Genomic DNA, 24400 nt, shown 5'->3' on the forward strand with positions numbered 1-24400 from the left:
AAATCAATAATAGACAAACTGAAAAACTTCATCTGTTAAAATTAGGTTCATTGTATTAATTATAGATGTGTCTTCTATAAACAGTGAATTTTAAAACAATTTTAAAAAAAACATGCTTTGTATGACTGGAGGATATATACCCAGGTAAACAGAGAACCAAGCTTCATTAGGATAATGCCAGTTACATGGGTTGGAGAAAGTGTTTGTACTGCTTTTTGCAAATGATTTCTATCCATCCTTTTAAATTATATAAGCAAACACTTGTATTTAATGTATTATTTATAAGGAAGGACAAGCCCACAATCACAAAAATAATACCAAAATTGAACTTTAAGAGAAAAATCCTTAAATTTTATCACCAAATGAGGTCATACTTGATATTAACCGCTATTTGCCACTGGAAAAGACTGCTACCACAAAATGAAACTTAATCCAATGCATATGCAAACAGAAAAAAAGGGGTCACTTACAGATTGTTAAAAAAAAGGCCATTAAAAGAGTATGCCAAATAAAAAATAAGGAAATCAGAGTTTGAATATTTTTCTTCAAGTATGTCATGAGGTATGATTCAGCAATTGTTACTAAGCTGAAACAGCTATTATTTTTAATTATATAAGAAGAATCATTACATATTACATATGGAAGTAATAGGAAATACTTCCATATGTATGTAAAAAGGACGTGGACAAGACAACTAAGAACTTCAGACCAAAGTGGGAAAAATTCATTTAAAATTTATAGGAAAGGGACTTCCCTGGTGGTGTAGTGGTTGAGAATCCGCCTGCCAAGGTCGGGGACAAGGGTTCGATTCCTGGTCCGGGAGGATCCCACATGCCACGGAGCAACTAAGCCCGTGCGCCACAACTACTGAGCCTGAGCTCTAGAGCCTGCACCCCACAACTACTGAGCCTGCGTGCTACAGCTACTGAAGCCCATGTGCCTAGAGCCCGTGCTTTGCAACAAGAGAAGCCACTGCAGTGAGAAGCCCTTGCACCGCAACGAAGAGTAGCCCCCGCTTGCCGCAACTAGAGAAAGCCCGTGCGCAGCAACGAAGACACAATGCAGCCAAAAAAACAAAAACCAAAAAATAAAATTTATAGGAAAAAATACGAATTTTAGGTTTGAAAGTGGTTCCTCTGGCTTCTGAATTACAATTACAGGTCATAAAATTAATCACGTAATAATGAAGCTTTCATATCAACCTAAGGCGATTTTTAACCATCTTGTTATTTGGGAAAGTAGGATACAAATTTGCTTTTAAAAATAGGATCTAGAACAGAAAATTTTAAAGGAAAAAGTTAAAGCACTGACATTCTATTCTGTTTATATTGTCTTTACCCTTAATGTTTTATATTTTACAACTGCAATAAGCAAAGGATCTGTTCTTTTTTTAAAAATAAGTCTTTCAAATGGAGTAACTGAAGGATAGTGTAATAATATTTTTTATCATGACCTCTAGAGTACACATTAAAAAAATTAAATCTACACTGTTTTACTCTTAATTACTGTAAATATTTATAAGTATCTGTATTTTTAAGTATAAGGTAATCCAATATTAAATCCTCATTTTAATGATCAGAAAGCAAAGAAAAAGATAATTGAAGAAATAAGTATAAAATTATAAATATGCTAAGAATAACTCCCAAACCTTGGTATAATAAAAATTATAAGCATTAAAATATTTTCCTTTAGCTATTAATATTTCTTTAAAAATACCAGATTTTGAAACCATGATCTTTCTTTAAAAATTTTTTTTTTTTTTTTACTGGAGTATAATTGCTTTCCAATGTTGTATTAGTTTCTGCTGTACAGTGAAGTGAATCAGCTATATGTATACATATATCCCCTCCCTCTTGGACCTCCCTCCCCACCAATCCCACCCATCTAGGTCGTCACAGAGCATGGAGCTGAACTTCCTGGGCTTTATAGCATGTTCCCACTAGCTATCTATTTTACGCATGGTAGTGTATATATGTCAATCCTAATCTCCCAATTCATCTCACCCTCTCCTTCCCCCACTGTGTCCACATGATCTTAAAATGCTTATAAGATAGAAACCTCCAGCATTTAAAAGTTTAACACAGTATATATAGCTTAGAATTATATTTGCCACATGGGACATTATCCAAACATATGCTTATTTGGGAATGACCAATGAGTTCAAATTAAGTTTGTAGGAAAATCGATACTCATTACAAGTCAACCCACATTTAAGAGCACAGGCTTTGGAGCCAGTAAGATCTGGGTTTTGAACCTCAATGAGGCCACTTACTAGGTGGGTGACCTAAAGCAAGCCTCTTTGCCTTTCTAAGGTGTGGTTTCCTCTCTGAACTGTAAAATGGAGTTAATCACATCACTTCACATCCCAGCCATCAGCAAGTCCTGTCATGTCTAACCATCTCTAAAGTAGAATCCCAATTTGCTCATTTTCCACCAGCCCCGTCCTCCTTCAAGCCTCTACCACCTCACAACAGCCTCCTAATTGGTCTCCCTTTTTAAACTCTTAACCCCACTATAGTCCATTCTCTACACAACAACCCCAGCAATCTCTAAAGCACAGTTCTAACAATATTTTCCTGCTTGCAATCACTCAGTGTCATCCTACTGCAATCAGGAGAAAATCCAGACTCCTTACCATGGTCTGGAAGGCCCTATGTGGTCTGGCCTCTGCCACCCTCTCCAGCTCTTCTTGTACCACCCTCTCCCTTGTTTACTGTATCCCAGCCACAATGGCCTTACTTCTGTACTTTGACCCTACAAAACTCTTTCCTGCCTCTGGGCCTTTGCATTTGCTCTTCCCCATGCTTGGACATTCAGAAAGTTTGTTCTTTCATATAACAAGTCTCAGCCCACATGTTGGCTCCTCAGAGGGGCTTTCCCCTGACTATCTGAAGTAGCTTCCACTTTACTATCATCTCTGCCCCATTATCCTTTTGTTTTTCATAGTTATTATCACTATATGAAGTTATACTGTTTGTTTTACTTGCTCACTGTCTGTCTCTAGCTCACCTATCCACGTCTCACCTAGAATGGAAGTTCGTTTGTCCTATTCACCACTATCCTTAGTGCCCAGCACAGTGCCTGGCATATAGTAGGCATTTACATATTTGATGAGTAAATGAAAATGTCTTTTAAGTACCTAGCTGGGTGTTCAGAAATTACAAGAACTATTTATTATTTCTGAAAATGTTTACTAATAGCAGTGCACATATTAATTTCTCTCTGATGTCAGAAAAGCAAAATAAACCAAGGCTTTGAAGGTAGGTAAGTTGTGAGAGATGGGGCTGTCTGAGCTTTAATGGTTTTGAAAAAAACCTTAACCTTAAAAAAAGGATTTTATTTGGGTGTATATTAATTTATTTAGCTTACTTCAAATCTGAAAGATCTATTGGTATCAAATGGTCCTACATCATTCTCAGAATTGAGCTGAGGTTACTTATCAGTTTATAGACAGACATGTCTGTCCAAAACATACAGGCTTCTATCTACGGAAAACACACTGCACAGAACAGTCAGTTGAGGTGGGGCTAACCTACCTGCAAACGGGCAAGTTCCTAATCTACTCAGTGTTTTACTGAGAACTTACTATGTGCCCTACACATGACAGATACTATGGAGTAACTAATAATATTCATTAGCTAACATTTATTAGGCATCAAGCATATATCAGGCACTGTGCTAAGCACAGCAGATGTATCATCTACTTAATTCTTTTTTTTTTTTAACATCTTTATTGGGGTATAATTGCTTTACAATGGTGTGTTAGTTTCTGCTTTATAACAAAGTGAATCAGTTATACATATACATATGTTCCCATATGTCTTCCCTCTTGCGTCTCCCTCCCTTCCACCCTCCCTATCATCTACTTAATTCTTATTCCAACTCCATGAGGCTGGCAAACAACATCTTTACAACTATGACACAAAGTAAACAACAACAAAAAGTTTTAGTGCATCTGGTATTATCTGGCATTGTAATCTTAACCATCTGATATTATACGGCTAAAAGCACATTTGATGAAGATAGCTGTATTTCATAAGGATTAGTAAAAACTTCTTTTGAAAGTGAGGTTTTATTTCTATGGAAGTTTAATTGTTACTTACCATGAAATGAGGTTGTGTTAAAATACGCTTTAGTTCCTTTGCATCGTTATTCTCAGGGTAACATGAAATTTCTTCCAATACCTAAAAAATAAGCAAGATATTCAATAGTATAATGAGGATGCTAGATTTAGAAAATATAGAATTCTTTTAAATTAAAAATTATGAATGGATTTGTATGGCAGGCAAAATAATTATTTTGGGAAAAAATTCATCATTTTATTCAAAGGTTATTAATATATAAAACAGCTACATTTGTGGTAATAAAAAATAAAACAAATTGCTGTAATAGTCTCTGCCTTCATTACCCAACTATAACTCAAAAGATTATTGAAAAATACAAAACAAAATGACAAGTCTGTAGTACATATTTATTACAGGTATAAGTAACTTAATTAAACTTAATGGGAAAATAATCTCTGCAAATCTTTTTCCAAACTCACCATCAAGATGAATCTGTAATAAAAGTTGGTAACAGCTTTCTTTCATATTAACAAAACTGTCAATTCCTTTCAGAAAGATTAAAATGACAAAGGCTCAAATAAAAACAATTTAAAGAAGAGAAAACACTTGAGTACTTTTTCTTGTAGCCTGAGAGAATCAATGTGATTCTCCACACTCATCTCCTCACATTCACCACATCTCGGCAATGGTTCCTAGAATTAATTGCCAGGGAACCCAAGAGAATAATTTAAAAATAAGACACACAATCAAAAACTTTTCTCTTTTCACTCACATTTTCTTCACGAATTAGTTGTTAACATTTTCTCTATATAGGTTTAAACGGTTGTTTTCAAATGAAATTGTTCTTCAAAAGTTATCCCTTACCACTAGGATGGAGTTTACCCATTTAAAATTTGATTATGTGACATGAGCCCAGGGGAAGGCTTCTGTTCCTTTTCAGAGTAAACATACTACTACAGTTCCAAGTGTACATAGTTGGACTCAGAGTGGTTATACACATTGCTCTCAATCCTAAAAATTGAGCCAATCGAGGATTGCTTCAGCAGGATTGGATGTCAGGGGTACGCAAGTCATGTACCGAGTAGGAATCTCTGGACTTGCCTTTGAGAATCTTAATTCTGGCCAGAAAGGAATGTTTTGAGGTCACTTAGCCTAAGGCTTAGATCTCAGCCAGTGCTACTCAACCACCTCCTCAGAGAAGAACAAACAAACAAACAAAAACTATAAGGTTTCCTTCTTATCTAAATGTACTCCTGTAAAACAACTATACCCCAATTAGAAAAATGTACTCTTAACAAGTGCTGGTTATGCTGTTAATTCATATTGTTTAATGATGATAAGCCAATTCTCCTTTGGTGTATTTTCTGCTTTGAGTTTCTAAACCAGTGAAACAAAAGATGAAACAATATACTCTCTCTGGTCCCCTGCTACTCTCACAGCCTATGATTTTAAACACTGAGGTGTGGTCTCTAATGCAGACAGAACCTCTCCTGACTGCTGCCCTGACCAGGTGGGCAGGCCTAGCGGCTTCCACAACCTTGGACTTGGTTCTCAGTGAATATATATTTTCCAGTACAGGTCTTGTGTTTAAAATCTGATAGGGAAGGAATTATGTCTTTCATATTCTTTCACTTAGTAATTTTACTTTATAAAATATTTTTCTGGGCTTCGCTGGTGGCTCAGTGGTTAAGAATCCATCTGCCAATGCAGGGAACACAGGTTCGAGCCCTGGGCCAGGAAGACACCACATGCCGTGAAGCAACTAAGCTCGTGCGCTACAACTACTGAGCCTGCACTCTAGGGCCTGCGAGCCACAACTACTGAAGCCTGCGAGCCACAACTACTGAAGCCCACAAGCCACAACTACTGAAGCTCATCTGCCTACAGCCCATGCTCCGCAACAAGAGAAGCCACTGCAATGAGAAGCCCGCGCACTGCAACGAAGAGTAGCCCCCGCTCACCGCAACTAGAGAAAGCCCGCACAGCAACGAAGACCCAACACAGCCAAAAATAAATAAATGAATAAATAAATAAATAAATAAAAATAAAATATCTTTTCAAAGGAAAATATTTATTTGTATAAAGACTTTCATGATATCAAAAAGTGATAAAAAAACCCACTAGGTATCTAACAGTGGAGGCATTTATAATTCATTATAATTTAGTAACAGCAGAGAAAAATTATGCCATCATGAGAACTTATTTACGAAGACCTAGCAGAAACATGGAAAAATGCTTATTATATTAGGTTAGGTTAAAAGAAAGATATATTTTGATTGTAACACATAAAAATTTATATGTAAATGGATAGTGATTAGAAAAGGATATGCAAAAATGAAAATTACTGTGTTAGGGTGATGGGATTATAGATGACTTTTTACTTTCCAAACTTTCTGCAGTGTGATGTTTCTATAATAAAAAAGTTAAGATTTTGTGAAAGATGTACACTAACCAGTAATTTATAAAAATGACTTCTCTCTGAACTTAGTTGTTATAAACATTCAATTAACTTTCAAAAATTACCACCTTAAAAAAGCCACTCAAACTTTCATAGCATGTCGCTTTCCACCAAGAGTGGTAAAATAACTTTTTCTTTTTTTTAAAAAAGAGAAGTAAAATTGTTCAAGTTTACATACCAGAACTAGAAATCTAGGCAATGTTGCTGCCGAGATTTTTTTTTCTTTTCTGTATGTAAATGCTCAGTGATAAACTTAGAAATACTAAATCTGAGTATAATGGTCTAACTGTGACTTCAGGGAAGCTGCCTCTTACTGTGCAGCAGAAACGTTTTCATACCAAATATGACACCCAAATACATTGACAAAATATATATCGCTTACCTCTTTGGCTCTCTGTACTGCATCACTCGGAGGATTCCTGATTTGCGGTGAAGATTTTGTGTTAATTTTGTCATATAGCTAAAAGCAAAGGAGAAAATCCAATCAACATTCATAATTCTTTGATAAATTCAGAGCTTCATATTTATTATTTCACTAAACAATATTTTCCCCTTAAAGAGGCAGGCTGATGATTTTAGTGGGATCTTCTTGTTAATGTCTTATTCATTCAAATGAAACTTGTTGGGATGAGCGCTATGCGTATCTTTTTAAAAATCATCAATATTTCAGTAATCACAGAATTTTTTCCCTCTGATAGAAGCAACATTTAATAAGATGAATACAGAGTAAAATGAAAGAATGCTTTCTGGCCAAGACACATCTGAAGGAATTTTCACAGCAATCTAAATCTTGGGAGAGGGTAAACCCAACTCCTTCTAGGAAGGAATGCTCTCACGAAAGGTTTATACTTGTTTTACTAGGGCTGTTCATTAATAGTATCAGTGCTGGCATCCTTCAGCAAGAAATCAAGGACATAAACCTTTTTCCTTTTTAATTTGTAAATTCACAGAGTATGGGAAGAAGCTGAAAAGAGTCTATACTTTAAAAACTCCGCAAATCTAAATGATCCAAAATTTAACTTTCTGAAGAAAATTCTTTAGAGAAAAATCTCTGTAGTGTAGAAGTGCAATTAAAGTATTAATTTCTACTTCAGACAAAACATCTCATTCAGCAGTCTGCTTTGAAAAGTGAAAAGTTTAAAATGGTCTTGGCTAGCCAGCCACTTCTATTTCCTAACTTCTCTAAAATAAGTGGGGGGTTTTGGGGGTTGGTTTTGGTTCTGTTCTTTTTTCCTTCCCTACTATGCACAGCAGTGCTAGTGGAGAGGTCACATACCATAATATTCTTCAGATTACAGTTACACTTGTTTATACTGATGCAGAATAAAGCTTTATGACTTGTAAATGTTTGGGCCACACCATACATAAAAATTCCTAGTGATTAATAGGCAGACAAATAAATATATAAAGCCTAATGATAGCAATGTGAAGATAGAGCAGTGACCATTTTAAAATGGCGGCATTAAGAAAGTACTACTAAATTAGAGGTTAAATAGTATAAGTAGGCTAGTAAAATTCGCTCTATTTAAAATATTATATTAACACTTAGGGAACTAGTGATATGTGGCTTGTTTATAAAAGTTTGCTCGAATCCCTGTAGAATACACATGGGCAGTCTCCATCCTCTGAATGACTTCCATCTCTAAAGATCGTAAATTCTGACATTTGGAACCACCGAATATATTTTTCCATAGAAATAATGGTATATGCAGTGTAGGTTCCCAGACTAGTCTATAGAGATAAATGAAATACTGTACACATGCAATAAAAAGTAGGAGGGGGAAAAACCCAACCCCCCAAAAGTAAGGAATCATAAGTTAAAAAAACACAATTAAAATACCTAACACTTAAAAAATAGATATAGCCATCACCTGACATGTCATAATATTAATAATCAAACAAAATAAAAAACCTACATGGATAATTAAAAAGATTTTTAAAACTCTGAAATGCTGTTTGGGAAAAAGAAAGCAAATTTAATTTGAGGCTTTACAAGTTGACGGCACTATCATTTATAATGTCTTTATAATGCCTAATTTCACCACAAAAAGTTTTGCCTTTTTCTTGAACAAGGACTATTACTAATGCTACTTTCAAAATTTTCAACCATGATTAGGATTAGCTTCTATTTAAACATTTAATAAATGCACATTAGTTTTAACTCACAAAGCAACAAAAATTCCAAGCTCCCAGAATTGCTCTCACTCTATTACTAGAGACCTTTTATTTTTGGCTTGGTCTTATGATGCCAAGTACGGTTCCCTAGGTCTTATATCAGTGTGGTTTCTTGAGGACTTGTAGCAGAATCAGCTGGAGTAGTTACTTAAATGTACAGATTTCTGGGCCCCACTGCAGATCTACTGAATCAGAATTTGAAATGGGGATCCAGAAATCTGTGCTTTAATAAACTCCTTAGATATTTGTAAATCTTATGCCCAGTACCAACTTTTGAGAATAGTTGTAGTAGTACAAATACTAACAACAATGATAATTGTTACTTTTATTGAGCACTTAGTGGATGCTAGTTACTAGTCAGAGTTCTTAATATATATTCCCTCATTTAACCTCAGACAACCTTGTAATGTTGACATCCCTACTACTCCCACTTTACAGATGAGGAAACTAAGGCAGGGAGTAGCAAAGTGAGAACTAACGTTCTAGCTTTACAGCAACTTCACAGGTGGCATGCAGATAAGGCCCTGATCCAAGGAAAGTGCTCAGACCAAATTTCCCTCTGCTCCTTTGGTTTTGCCCGATCCAACTAATCACACATTCACCCAAAGTTCAGTGGAACTAGTGGTGGGATGAGGGGGAGGTGAGATGCTTAATATGAAAGGCAGATACAGTAGGAAGGAATTAAATGAAGGGACCTTCTACTTGAGGTGGGGACACTGGGCTCTGCCCCTCCAACTCCTAGGAAAGTGCAGGACTGGAGCGGTCAAGGCAGGCATTGGATGGAGTGGATGGTGTCCATGTGGTTAAGAATAGATGGTGAATTTCAACTGCCTGCTCATTAACCAAAAGAGTAATTAAGAACTGAGGCAGGAAGGGACAGGGAAGGGGCTTACTTTCACCATCAGTGGGAAGAAGTGACCCCTTGTTGACCCATATATCCATCTAATATTTACTGAGGTCCTACCATGTACTAGGCAGTGGGTTCTATTCACTGGGGTTATGGAGAGGAAAAAGATGATAGTTGCTATGCTCAAAGAAGTCACAAATTCCAAAGACATGTATAACCAAAGGCCCAGGAACATATGCCAGCTTGATCCCCCTGAGGACCTGAGAGTACTTTGGTCCCCAGCAATATCAACTAGGAAATATCTCAGTGAGCAGTCCCAAGTTGGGGACTATCTGGATGTGTATGCATGACATGCCAACCTTCATTCCCCTGCCCCCTATTTCTGTGACTCTATCTTTGCCTTAGGGATTCAAAATATTTTAGGGATACCCATAACAAATACAAACTGTTTGAGAGATATGGCAAAGTATGTAAATAAAAAGTCATCAACAGAGGAAATTTTGAATGCAATGTAACGTTTAATTGTTTTAAAACAGTCGTCAGGAGTATGCAGCTTTTCAACTTCTCATTCTTATGGGTCATCTTCATATTCTATGCTGCCTAGGAGATGCTATTCAGGACTCAAAGTTCAAATTCAGGTGGAGTTTTCCCAAGGTCTGGAGGCAAGTGAGAGGTGGTTGAGTTTTGAGAACAAAGGAAGGCTGCAGTTTCTCCTCCTTTACCACCGTTTATTGCCCGTCCCCCTTCTATCATATACAAAGAATTATTAGAATGATGTGACTTTGGGACTTGGCCTGCTGTCTTGGACTTTCAGCTAAAGCCCAGAGCTAAGGCCAATAGGAAGTAAGTGGTCTGCTAGGAAGCTGCCAGACCATCCTTCCAGGGCTTGCTGAAAGGTAGCTAAAATGGTCCTTCCATGCTCGCCCTAGCACCCCATTCTGCCTATAGTGACAGATGCTTGGAATCTGTAGAAGCTAAAGGACTGAGGCAAGGAAGCACTTGATTTTCCCTTCTCCTTCCTGTTGGGGAGGAAAGGAAAGGGAGTTGCTTCTTCCCTCATGCAAAGTGAAGGATGGTAGATGCTCCAAAAGACCCATGTACACAAAGCAGAGGTGCCAGCAAGGAGAGCTCACACTGTCTCATGCTCTGCAGGGATGCTTGCTGAGTTGCAGCAATTTACAAGGTCCATCTTGGTGCACCCAGAAGAGCGCTGTGTGAGAGTCTTCGGAGTGGCTTGACATGTGGCGTTTGGGGTCTCAAGTGAAAAGAGCCTCTTTCCTGGTTGATGGCAGGGTGGGAGGCCAACAGCAGGGCAGCCCACACTTGGAGTGTATTTTATGGCAAGACTGTGTGTTTCCCATGAGTCAAGGAGCTGCCTCAGAATGTAACCTGGCTGGAGCCATCTTGGCGGAACCCTGACCAAGAGGGTTGTCTGCACAGAGCAAGGGGACCCAGGAGTGGCCGTGGGGTCACAGCTGAAGGCAGGAGCTGAGAGTGCTGCTGAGGCCAGCTGCAGAGTACATGATGATGCAGGAGCAACCCAGGACAGAGACAACATCTGGATACCTGCCACACCCCGGGCATTAACAGCACTGGGCACTGGCTGCCTGAGGGACACGACTACAGAACATGCTGTTTAAGTGGTTCTTTCTCTTTTCCATGATCAGACTCTTGAGTCCTTTGACATTCAGTAACGGCACGTAGCATGAGGCTGAGTACATAGTAGATGTTTAATAAATGTTTCTTAAAAAAAATGAGTATTTAAATGGTGCACAGGAACTGTAAATAGATATATTTTTTAAAAATCAGAGTAATATAAAAATAAACAGAGTAGGAATACTTATTTTACCTTGTTTCTTTAGGAACCAGGTTTCACAGTATCTTCTGTCCTGCTTGCACAGTTAAAAACTTTCCCTCAAAATTAATAAATACAGTTTGACCACATTTAATTCTTTTTTCCCCTATGTTTCAAGTCTGACTTCAAAAAATTTTCAAGGTAAAAGAGATCTTAGATATCAACATGATTCAATTCCTCCACTTTAAGGAGAGAGCTGATGACCAGTGACATGAAGGGATGCACTCGGGGTCCTGCAGCCAGAGTAGGAGGGACTAGACTGGCTTCCTGATACGTGCTGTCCTTTCTCTCATACCAGAGTACCTTGGCTTGTATTAGAATTCAGTAACATGGTCTCATGCCAGGGATACACCTTCAGCAAATATTCGGGAAAAGAACTGTAGAAAATGCCATTTATAGGCTGTAGGGAAAAAAACTAACTAAATGTGATTTAAAAAAAAATAAATGAATTTATTTATTTTTGGCTGCGTTGGGCCTCCATTGCTGTGCATGGGCTTTTCTCTAGTTGTGGCGAGCAGGGGCTACTCCGTTGCGGTGTGCGGGCTTCTCACTGCAGTGGCTTCTCTGGTTGCGGAGCATGGGCTCTAGGCACGCGGGCTGCAGTAGCTGTGGCTCGTGGGCTCAGTGATTGTGGCTCGTGGGCTCTAGAGTGCAGGCTCAGTAGTTGTGGCACGTGGGCTTAGTTGCTCCGTGGCATGTGGGATCTTCCCGGACCAGGGCTCGAACCCGTGTCCCCTGCATTGGCAGGCAGATTCTAAACCACTGTGCCACCAGGGAAGTCCTTAAATGTGATTTGAAAGACATTAGGCAATCAACTACAAGCCTTGCCCTATTAAAGAATGTTAGAATCCTAATCCTTGCCTGGCTAGATGATAAACATTTCAGGCTTTGTGGGCCATATGGACCCTGTCACAGCCACTCAACCTTGCTATGTATGTGAAGGCAGCCATTAATAGGCCATAAATGAATGGGCATGGCTGGGTTCCAATAAAACTTTATTTACAAAAGCAAGTAGCTGGCTGGATTTGACCTGACAGCTGTAGTTGCCAACACTTGCTCTAGAAGCTCAAATTCAAGGCGAACTGAAATGACAAAATATATTTCCGCTTGTTGTTTGCTTTCCTGCCATCTGAAGATTTCAAGTGTATTTGTAAAGCTGAGGTGTAGAGGGTGAGGTAGAGGGAGGGAAGACTGTTAATAAATCATTCCTGGAGAGAAAACAAGAATGACTGTATTACTGTTTGTTTTCTCTTTCTAATGAAATTATAGTTACCCAAGTTCAGCACTTTTTATTAAAACACACACACACACACACACACACACACACACACACACACACACAGAGCCCAAGGCAAAACGAGGAAATGTAAACAGCTGCAAGGGGAACAGACTCTTTCACGCTGTCTCACTCACAGACAGGCCTGCTCACTGCCAGTCTCTGGCGCTGGGTCAGATATGACTCCACACGGCTACATGGACATGCTTAATCTTTCTGTCTTAAGGAGTAGAAAAGCACAGTTCTGTTAAAAGGCCACATTCTATATTTGGGATGGGTTGTTTTAAATAAAGCAGAATAAAGTTGGTGGTAATATTAAACTGAACTCTCCTGAGATTGTACTTTTAAACATAAGTTAACAAGTTAATGTCATTTTTTATTTACATTCAAAACACTAAATCAAGTTTCTTTTTTTTTTTTTACCATACTCCATCGTACCTCACTTTCTTCTGATTTTTATCCTCAAATAGAAATCTTTGTTTTGCTCATAGTTTATATGTAGCACTTAGCAATATCAACATTTAAAACGGAGTAGTTGGTGGAGAACCTATAAAATTACTATCACTGGGTTATGTGTCCCACTAACTTCCTAGCACAGAGAAAACCAAATCTAAGGACCAGAATGTACTTAGTTGAGAAAGATTATAACTTTTGCAACTAGGCTACAGACATGAGCCAAATAATGAATGGGTTTGTACAGTTGCTGGGAACACAGAAGTATATTAACAACCATCATCTTACCACCTAAATCAAAGATACCAAAGAAGCTCCCTGCTGGAAAAGAATTAAAGTTTTCAAGAGTCAAATATTTAGCTGCGGGCTTCCATTGGTGGCGCAGAGTCTGCCTGCCGATGCAGGGGACGCGGGTTCGTGCCCCGGTCCAGGAAGATCCCACGTGCCGCGGGGCGGCTGGGCCCGTGAGCCATGGCCGCTGGGCCTGCGCGTCCGGAGCCTGTGCTCCGCAATGGGAGAGACCACAACGGTGAGAGGCCCGCGTACCGCAAAAAAAAAAAATATATATATATATATTTACTGCTAGAGAGACTGTTTAAACTCTATCTAAAATAAGTTGATGGATTCTGGGAGTTTTGTGACATTTGTAATGTTAGGTGCTCATTACATAAAAATTTAGCTGCAAAGTATGTAATGAAATGTGTCTGTGATCCTAGTAAAAGATAATAACAGTGTTCACAAGTTTATATTGCACAACAATAATGGGAATTGAAATGACTTGCTCTGGAAACATAGACTATCGTATTAAGAATTTCCTTACAGTTGCTGTGAAGAAGCTGGGTGATTAGGAACAAAGTTCCAGTATCACATCTTTTCAGTGAACCCAGTAGATCAGCTATTGATGTCCAACAGTATTTTAAAAAATACATTTGAAATCTGGAAAAATGTTAGGGAAAGGTGATTTAATACTAAAATATAAGGAACTGATATTCAACTACTGCACTGGAGCCAGTTTTCTGAAGCCACAGATCAGAGAAAATCTTTTGAGATCTAAAAATCTATCTTTCCTGCTCAAGCTTATATATAAACTTACTGTCTTTAGGGTAAAAATACAGAAATGCCCTTTCAACAATCTTTAGTGTCATTAAACATGACATAGTCACAAAATGAAAAGACAACCTACTGAATGGGATAAAATATTTGCAAATGATATGACTGATAAGGGGCTAATATCCAACATTTATAAATAGCTCACACAATTCAACAGCAAAAGCAAGCAAACAAACAAACAAAAACACAACTCAATTAAAAAATGGGCAGAAGAACTGAATAGACATTTCATTTTTCCAAAGAGGGAATGCAGACGACCAACGGCACACGAAAAGATACTCAGAATCACTAATCATCAGGGAAATGCAAATAAGAACCACAATGAGGTATCACCTCACACCTGTCAGAATGGCTGTCATCAAAAAGATAAGAAATAACAAGTGTTGGCGAGGATGTGGAGAAAAGGGAACCCTCATATACCGTTGGTGGGGATGTAAATTGGTGCAGCCACTGTGGAAAACAGTATGGAGGTTTCTCAAAAAACTAAAAATAACAACTACCATATGACATGACCCAACAATTCCATTCCTGGGTATATATCTAAAAGAAACAAAAACACTCATTGGAAAAGCTACATGCACCCCAATATTCATAGCAGCAACATGGATGGAAATGGAGGGCATTATGCTAAGTGAAATAAGTCAGAGAAAGACAAATACCGTATGATATCACTTATAGGTGGAATCTAAAAAATAAAACAGGGGCTTCCCAGGTGGTGCAGTGGTTATGAATCCACCTGCAAATGCAGGGGACACGGGTTCAAGCCCTGGTCTGGGAAGATCCCACATGATGCGGAGCAACTAAGCCCGTGTGCCACAACTACTGAGCCTGCGCTCTAGAGCCCGTGCTCCGCAACGAGAGAAGCCACAGCAGTGAGAAGTCCACGCACCGCAATGAAAAGTAGACCCCACTCGCCGCAACTAGAGAAAGCCCGCAGGCAGCAACAAAGACCCGACGCAGCCAAACATAAATAAATAAATAAATAAAAATAAAATAAAAAGTAAAACAAACTAGTGAATATAACAAAAAAGAAATAGACACACAGAGATAGAGGAGAAACTGGTGATTACCAGTGGGGAGAGGGAAGGGGGAGAGGGGCAATATAGGGGAAGATGATTAAGAGGTACAAATAAGCTATAAGGACATATTGTACAACACAGGGAATATAGGCAGTACTTTATAATAACTATGGAGTATAACCTTTAAGAATTGTGAATCACTAATTGTATACCTATAACATATAATATTATATGGCAACTATACTTCAATTAAAAAAAATGACATACTCCAAACTTGGAAAAGAGCAGTATATTTAACAGTGGTTTAAAGACTGTGTGATGGGAAACATTAAGTGTGAAAAAAACACACTACAAAATTTAAAATGGCATTTTTAAATATTTAAGGAACTATAATTAAACTTTGAGAAGAACTTATATAACCTGTCCAATCTTACAAATCTAAGAACTATTATGCACCATTAGGATATTATGATTTAGAAAAAGAAATTAAATCACCTAGGGCATCATTCTCTTACAGGATAAAAAATGCCTATTCTATCAGCGCTAAAAATTGTTTTGCCTAAAAATTTATATTCTGTAAAATTTCTAAAAATCAATTCAATTAAAATAATTGAAGAAAGCACTCAAACATTAGTCACGCAGATGACTCTCCATCTGAATGGAGATAATGTACTCCATTCATTTGAAGAGTGTACTTTCATTATTTGTACATTATCCTTTACAATTTGTACTATGTGCTAACTTTCCCTCTAAAAGTTCAGAAAACATGGAAATAGCTAAATTTTATAAATCTTAAATTTGTTTCTCACCTAAAAAAGAAGTATATCAAATTCACAAATCTAGTGATGATAATAAAGTAGCAGGAGTCTCAACTTGGAATTTAGATTTTTCCTAGAGAAAGGTTCAGGGCTGCTACCAATACTATGGCCCAGTTCATACTGGGTAACGCGAGTCAGAAATGGATATCCGATGGACTGTATACTGTAGTTAGTGGCCAACAAGAATGTTTCTGGAAGCCGTTCGGTTAGACGTCCCAGGAAAGCGTTAACCTAAGAGTATAGCAGTGAAATGCTAGCTTAGATCAAGTTTTAGAAAATCATGATGGGGTATATATCCTTTCAAGTCTTAAGAAGGGGCTCAGCTGGCCTAGTAATATCCTACTCTACCTAAATCCATTACGAAAGTTTTCTTCTGACGGCAAATAGGAAATTAAAAATCAGTATATCTGGGCCATTTTAAGATTTCCTGAAAGGGTTGCAAAATATGTTGGATCTTGACAGCAAAAGTAACCCTAAGGAGGCCCTTGTTTGGTTTAGGTTTTACTTCTCTGTGTACAGAGCTGCTTTTGTTTCAATCCCATTAGAACATAGCTCTTACAGGGATTTATTTTTGAATCCAAGAAATTAAGACCTGCTTGACCTCCCAGTTCAATCTAAGAAGACTGTCGGTGGCCTAACAACATAGGCCACTGTGCTGGATTTCTGGTCAGTTGGCAGCTCTTTCTGAGAAACTTAAACACTGGCCTCAGATGACCTGGCTTGACTGTTCTCTAGGCCTTTTTCAGTTGGCAAATAACTCTAAAATGAAGCCTTGTAAGAAACAAATCATAATGCCTATTCTTGAGCAAGCAAAAGAAAGCATGAGGAAAAACAACCAGTTAGATGATACAGGCAGGCTTTATTTTGCTTTAAATTAAATCTTATGAAATAGGGCACATTTGAATACTAGATCTAAGAGTTTTCCCAAGTGTGAGAAATTTCATTGTGATATAAATTTCTTTTCCATTTAAAAAAAACCACTAAAAATTTTAAAAAGTGTTAAAACCTCATTTCCTAAGGTGATCTTCTGAAGCATCTACATTAATAGTTAAATAATATTTACAGTAAGTGAATATCCTATTATTAATTTGCCACTTTAAAAGAAAACATTTACATTAGGTGTGTCATATGATATGCAGTTACTGAGGCAATTCAATAAGTTTTGACTTAGGGTATGAATTATTTTGTATAAACAAACAGCAAGCATTTGTACAAGTAGCTGTAGCAAAGCTACAAGCATCTGTACAAGTAGCAAAAATGAATTTCTGTTGTGGAAAGTTAAAAGAGAACAAAAGACAGTTTGGCAGAAGTGGTTTTATGAAATAATGTTTGAAGGACCACAAAGAGAAGAAAGCAACTATGTTCTTGGATGTGAATGCTGCAAGCCAACCCCATCGAACATTCTTCAACTGAGCATATCACATTCCTTTCTGGGGGGAACCCCCCCTTTCCTTGAGAATAGCATGAAGAAGAATCAGAGCTTGCTGCACTTGGAAGGCTTTTCGAACATTCCTCTGCCTTCCGGTAAAGTTGACTATGGTGCTATAAAAAGAGAAGGGCACTCAGTGGGAAACACTGGTACTGGGAACAAGCTGATTCTTGGTATTTTAGAGGAAACTCCAATCACTGTTTTAAGAAGTAATTCACCTGAACAAATAAGGGAATGAGAGGGACTGCTGTAGTTAATAATAGTTTCAGTGAAAATCACACATTCCTTTCACAAAGATGTGTATCATAGGAGACCAGATAGAGCAACTGCCTGGGGATGAAACTAAGGCTGAATTCCCTACTACTGGATAGTTTTATTTGGAGAATTTGGCTTTTCCTAGTATATAACTGTCTACCATAAAACACTGATATTGGATGAATGGATAAACAAAATGTGGTACATAAATAAGATGGATTATTTTTCAGTCTTTAAAAGGAAGGAAATCCTGATACATACTACAACATGGATGAACCTCTGAGGACATTATGTTAGGTGAAATAAGCTAGTCACAAAAGAACAAATAAGGTATGATCCCACTTATACGAGGAACCTACAGTTGTCAAATTCCTTGAGACAGAAAGTAGAATGGTGGCTGCCAGGGGCTAAGGAGAGGAGGAAATGGTGAGCTGCTGTTTAGTGGGTGCAGTTTCAGTTGGGGAAGCTGAAAAAAGTTCTGGAGATGGATAGTGGTGATGGTAGCGCAACAACGTGAATGTACTTAATTCCACCAAATGGTACACTTAAAAATGCTTAAAGTGGTATATTTTATGTTATGTATATTTTACCACAGTAAAGAGACCAAAAAAGTGGAAATTATGTCACATAAAATCTGCCACGAAGGTGTGAATTTGGGGAAATGACTATGCATTTGAATATAGAAGAAATGAACTAAAAGAATAAACTAAAACATGTTGCTTTGCGAAGATGCCCCCTCCCTTACTGAAAAATACGTACAATTATGTAATTCATAATGTTTTTTTAAAAAAAAAAGACAATTTGGACTTCTTTCACAAGTCACAACCACACATTGGTTAATAAAACAGTTCTTGGGAGAGAAAAACAAATTTAGCATTTTAAAGTCAATGAACTTTAAAATGCTATATTTTAAAGGTAAATTCTTAGCAATAAAGCTAAATGTTGAGATGGGGAAATCAGTGTAATGATGCTGTGAAATCTACTGGGATGATCCCTTCAGTGGGCTTTGGGCACTGCAGAGAGTAGGCAGCTTGGCTTTGCCAGATTGGTGTTAGGACACGGGGACAATGCCAGGAGACACTGGAAACTGCTGTCATAGTGTCATACAAATGATATTTTGGGATGATCCACAGTATACTATAACCCATAGCACATGGAAGGAACTTCCAACAGTGCTTTACCTTAAAATAATGCAAAAAGGGTAAAGTAAATTTTTTAAAATAAAAATACATTACTTCTCATTTTTTAAACTTTTTTTTTTTTTTTTTCCCGATACGCGGGCCTCTCACTGTTGTGGCCTCTCCCATTGCGGAGCACAGGCTCCGGACGCGCAGGCTCAGCGGCCATGGCTCATGGGCCTAGCTGCTCCGCGGCATGTGGGATCTTCCCGGACCGGGGCACGAACCCATGTCCCCTGCATCGGCAGGCAGACTCTCAACCACTGTGCCACCAGGGAAGCCCTCATTTTTTAACTTTTAAAAGCTTGACTGAGTATCATTTATAAACTGTACAGTCTGCACATTGTAAGTGTACAATTTGATGACTTTCAGTAAATTCATAACAGCTGTACAACCATCTCCTCAGTCCAGTTTTAGAATATTTTCTTCATCCTCAAGCGTTCTCTTGTGTTGTATCTTAGAACGCTTTGCTTAACCCAAGGTAATGAAGATTTACTCCTTATATTTTCTTCTAAAAATTTTATAGTTTTAAGCTTACAATTTCCATCTTGTGGAAATCTTTGTGTAATGGTGTGAAGTAAGGGTCTAAGTTTATTTCTTTGCATATGGATAACCAATTGTTCCTGCACCACGTTTAAAAAAAGCACTATCCCCTCCCCATTGAATTGCCCTGGCACCTTTGTTGAAAATCAGCTGGCCATGAATGAGGGTTTATTTCTGAATGCTATGATCCTTATGTCTATCCTTACACCAATACCATACTATTTTCATTAATGTAGCTTTATAACAAGCTTTGAAGTCAGTTCTCTAGTTTTGTTCTTTTTACAAAATTGTTTATGGCATTTCCATATAAATTGTAGGATCAGACTGTCAACTTCTACTAAAAAAATTCTGCTGGGATGCTGATAAGGACTGCATTGAATCTATAGCTCAATATGAAGAAAACTTCCATCTTAACAATATTGAATCCTCCAATCCAACATTTTATCTCTCTCCATTTATTTAGATCTTCCTTACTTTCTTTCAGCAACAGTTGTAGTTTTCAATGTATGAGTCCTATACTTCTTTTGTTTAATTAACTAAGTATTTTATCCTGTTTCAATGGTATTGTGAATATTTTAAAAATTTTATTTTCACATTATTCATTGCTTATATATAAAAGTACAGTTAATTTTTGTATGTTGATCTGGTATCCTGCAATCTTGCTAAACTTGCCTATTAGTTCTAGTAGATTTTTTTGTAGTGTCCTTAGGATTTTTTACATGCAAGACTATATCTCTGTGAGAATATGGTTTTACTTCTTCTTTTCCAATCTGCATGCCTTGAATTTCTTTTTCTTGCTTTACTGCACTGGCCAGAACCTCCATAACAATGTTGAATAGAAGTGGTAATAGTGGACAATCCTTGCTTTGTTTCTAGTTATATTACTTTTCTATTGCTGTGTAACAAATGACCATATTCTTAGTAGCTTATTTTTTTCTTTTAAGTTTATTGATAATTACATTAAGAATGAAGAAAAACTACTTTGAAGATATTTAGGACATATAATATTTCTAGCTCTCTTTATTTCAGGAATTTTGTTTCATGTGATACTTTCCTATTGACACTAATATTTCGATACTCTGATGGAAACAGACATGGGAGTTTTTGCCCATCCAGTTAGAAACAGTGGAATGAGAGACCCCCATATCCACAGCAAGCTTCAGGGTACTTCAATCTCCAGCCCCAGGAGGCAGGTAGCACAAGGGCCACCACCACTGCCCTACTACCCAGATGGTTTCATATTTGCTGAAGTTCACTCTTTAAGACTACATGGTCAATAGATGCAGAGAAAGCTTACGACAAAATTCAACACCCATTTATGATAAAAACCCTCCAGAAAGTAGGCATAGAGGGAACTTTCCTCAATATAATAAAGGGCATATATGACAAACCCACAGCCAACATCATCCTCAATGGTGAAAAACTGAAACCATTTCCACTAAGATCAGGAACAAGACAAGGTTGCCCACCTCACCACTCTTATTCAACATAGTTTTGGAAGTTTTAGCCACAGCAATCAGAGAAGAAAAAGAAATAAAAGGAATCCAAACCGGAAAAGAAGTAAAGCTGTCACTGTTTGCAGATGACATGATCCTATACATAGAGAATCCTAAAGATGCTACCAGAAAACTACTAGAGCTAATCAATGAATTCGGTAAAGTAGCAGGATACAAAATTAATGTACGGAAATCTCTTGCATTCCTATACACTAATGATGAAACATCTGAAAGTGAAATTAAGAAAACACTCTCATTTACCATTGCAACAAAAAGAATAAAATATCTAGGAATAAACCTATCTAAGGAGACAAAAGACCTGTATGGAGAAAATTATAAGACACTGATGAAAGAAATTAAAGATGATAAAAATAGATGGAAAGGGCTTCCCTGGTGGCGCAGTGGTTGAGAGTCCGCCTGCCGATGCAGGGGACACGGGTTCGTGCCCCGGTCCGGGAAGATCCCACATGCTGCAGAGCGGCTGGGCCCATGAGCCATGGCCGCTGAACCTGCACGTTCGGAGCCTGTGCTCTGCAATGGGAGAGGCCACAACACTGAGAGGTTCGCGTACCGCAAAAAAAAAAAAAAAAAAAAAAAAAATAGATGGAGAGATATGCCATGTTCTTGGATTGGAAGAATCAACATTGTGAAAATGACTCTACTACCCAAAGCAATCTACAGATTCAATGCAATCCCTATCAAACTACCACTGGCATTTTTCACAGAACTAGAACAAAAAATTTCACAATTTCTATGGAAACACAAAACACCCCGAATAGCCAAAACAATCTTGAGAATGAAAAATGGAGCTGGAGGAACCAGGCTCCCTGACTTCAGACTATACTACAAGGCTACAGTAATCAAGACAGTATGGTACTGGCACAAAAATAGAAATATAGGTCAATGGAACAGGATAGAAAGCCCAGAGATAAACCCATGCACATATGGTCACCTTATCTTTGATAAAGGAGGCAAGAATATACAGTGGAGAAAAGACAGCCTCTTCAATAAGTGGTGCTGGGAAAACTGGACATCTACATGTAAAAGAATGAAATTAGAACACTCCCTAACACCATACACAAAAATAAGCTCAAAATGGATTAAAGACCTAAACGTAAGGCCAAACACTATCAAACTCTTAGAGGAAAACATAGGCAGAACACTCTATGACATAAATCACAGCAAGATCCTTTTTGACCCACCTCCTAGAGAAATGGAAATAAAAACAAAAATAAACAAATGGGACCTAATGAAACTTCAAAGCTTTTGCACAGCAAAGGAAACAAGACCAAAAGACAACCCTCAGAATGGGAGAAAATATTTGCAAATGAAGCAACTGACAAAGGATTAATCTCCAAAATTTACAGGCAGCTCATGCAGCTCAACATCAAAAAAACAAACAACCCAATCCCAAAATGGGCAGAAGACCTAAATAGACATCTCACCAAAGAAGACATACAGATGGCCAAGAGGCACATGAAAGGAGGCTCAACATTAATCATTAGAGAAATGCAAATCAAAACTACAATGAGATACCATCTCACACAGGTCAGAATGGCCATGATAAAAAAATCTACAAACAATAAATGCTGGAGAGAGTGTGGAGAAAAGGGAACCCACTTGCACTGTTGGTGGTAATGTAAATTGATACAGCCACTATGGAGAACAGTATGGAGGTTCCTTAAAAAACTAAAAATAGAGCTACCATACGACCCAGAAATCCCACTACTGGGCATATACCCTGAGAAAACCATAATTCAAAAAGAGTCATTTAGCAAAATGTTCATTGCAGGTCTATTTACAATAGCCAGGACATGGAAGCAACCTAGGTGTCCATCGACAGATGAATGGATAAAGAAGATGTGGCACATATATACAATGGAATATTACTCAGCCATAAAAAGAAACAAAATTGAGTTATTTGTAGTGAGGTGGATGGACCTAGAGTCTGTCATACAGAGTGAAGTAAGTCAGAAAAAGAAAAACAAATACCGTATGCTAACACATATATATGGAATCTAAGGGGAAAAAATGGTCATGAAGAACCTAGGGGCAAGATGGGAATAAAGACACAGACCTACTAGAGAATGGACTTGAGGATATGGGGAGGGGGAAGGGTAAGCTGTGACAAAGTGAGAGAGTGGCATGGACATATACACACTATCAAACGTAAAACAGATAGCTAGTGGGAAGCAGCCGCATAGCACAGGGAGATCAGCTCGGTGCTTTGTGACCACCTAGAGGGGTGGGATAGGGAGGGTGGGAGGGAGCGAGATGCAAGAGGAAAGAGATATGGGAACATATGTATATGTATAACTGATTCACTTTGTTATAAAGCAGAAACTAACACACCATTGTAAAGCAATTATATTCCAATAAAGATGTCAAAATAAAAAGTAACTGAGTTGAAGATACGACTTAATTTTCTCTCTCAAATCCTCAGATCTAAAATTTCTCTTCTGATGAAGTACCAACGGATATGTTAGAATTTTTCTTCAGAGTTGTTTGTGGGGGAGTTGTTCTTAGAATTTAATTTTATATTCACAGATCAAGTACCTACCCACTCCTAGCTAAGCAATGAAACACATATATTACAAAGTTTCATTCTGCACATCTCTGAGAATGGCAGCATATTCCATAAGGAGGTGAGGGGTGGGTCCCAGATGGAAGATAATGCCATGGATGGAACACATGACACTTCATAAGCAAAACTGGTAGGAGTCAGCATATGATGTGAGGTTAGCCTTTTGAATGAACTTATTTTAAAAGTGCAACTGAGGACTTCCCTGGTGGCCCAGTGGTTAAGAATCCGCCTGCCAATGCAGGGGACACGGGTTCAAGCCCTGGTCTGAGAAGATTCCACATGTCGTGGAGCAACTAAGCCTGCACTCCACAACTACTGAGCCTGCGTGCCTAGAGCCTTTGCTCCACGGCAAGAGAAGCCACCGCAGTGAGAATCCCGCGCATTGCAAGAAAGAGTAGCCCCTGCTCACCGTAACTAGAGGAAGCCTGCACACAGCAATGAAGACCCAATGCAGCCATAAACAAATAAATAAATATTGTTTTAAAAAGTGCAACTGAAAGAAGCAGCACAAGGGAACTGTGGAAAGAGGGTGTTTGTGATAGATGTGTTTTGTATCTTGATTGGGGTAACAGTAACATGACTCTTATGCATTTGTAAACACTCATAGAACTCTACACCAGAGAGTGAACTGTACTGTATATAAATTTAAAAATGTAATCAGCACCATCCCCCATAAAAGTAATATATGCTCATTGTCAAATATTTGGAAAACATAAATACAATGTTATACACCATTCAAGATACTGGATGTTAATGTACCAGAGTACAAAAGGCTTATTGATATGGTTTCAGAATCCACATTGGAAATAACCTTTAAGAAACTACCATGCTACAAGGTTT

General features: G+C 38.0%; 1 protein-coding gene across 3 annotated transcripts in view; it reads right to left on the reverse strand.

Moving 5' to 3' along the window:
• Positions 1–24400, reverse strand: part of CASK (calcium/calmodulin dependent serine protein kinase) — a 389387-nt gene that overhangs the window by 63532 nt on the left and 301455 nt on the right. For all 3 annotated transcript variants that reach the window (XM_079909891.1, XM_079909890.1, XM_079909889.1), the window contains exons 12-13: positions 6905–6982; positions 4104–4184 (exon numbers count right to left, since the gene is read on the reverse strand). In XM_079909891.1, the coding sequence (XP_079766017.1) occupies positions 4104–4184; positions 6905–6982 (159 nt within the window). The remainder of the gene's footprint in view (positions 1–4103; positions 4185–6904; positions 6983–24400) is intronic.

Source organism: Stenella coeruleoalba, assembly GCF_951394435.1.
Source record: "Stenella coeruleoalba genome assembly, chromosome: X".
NCBI classification, from domain to species: domain Eukaryota; kingdom Metazoa; phylum Chordata; class Mammalia; order Artiodactyla; family Delphinidae; genus Stenella; species Stenella coeruleoalba.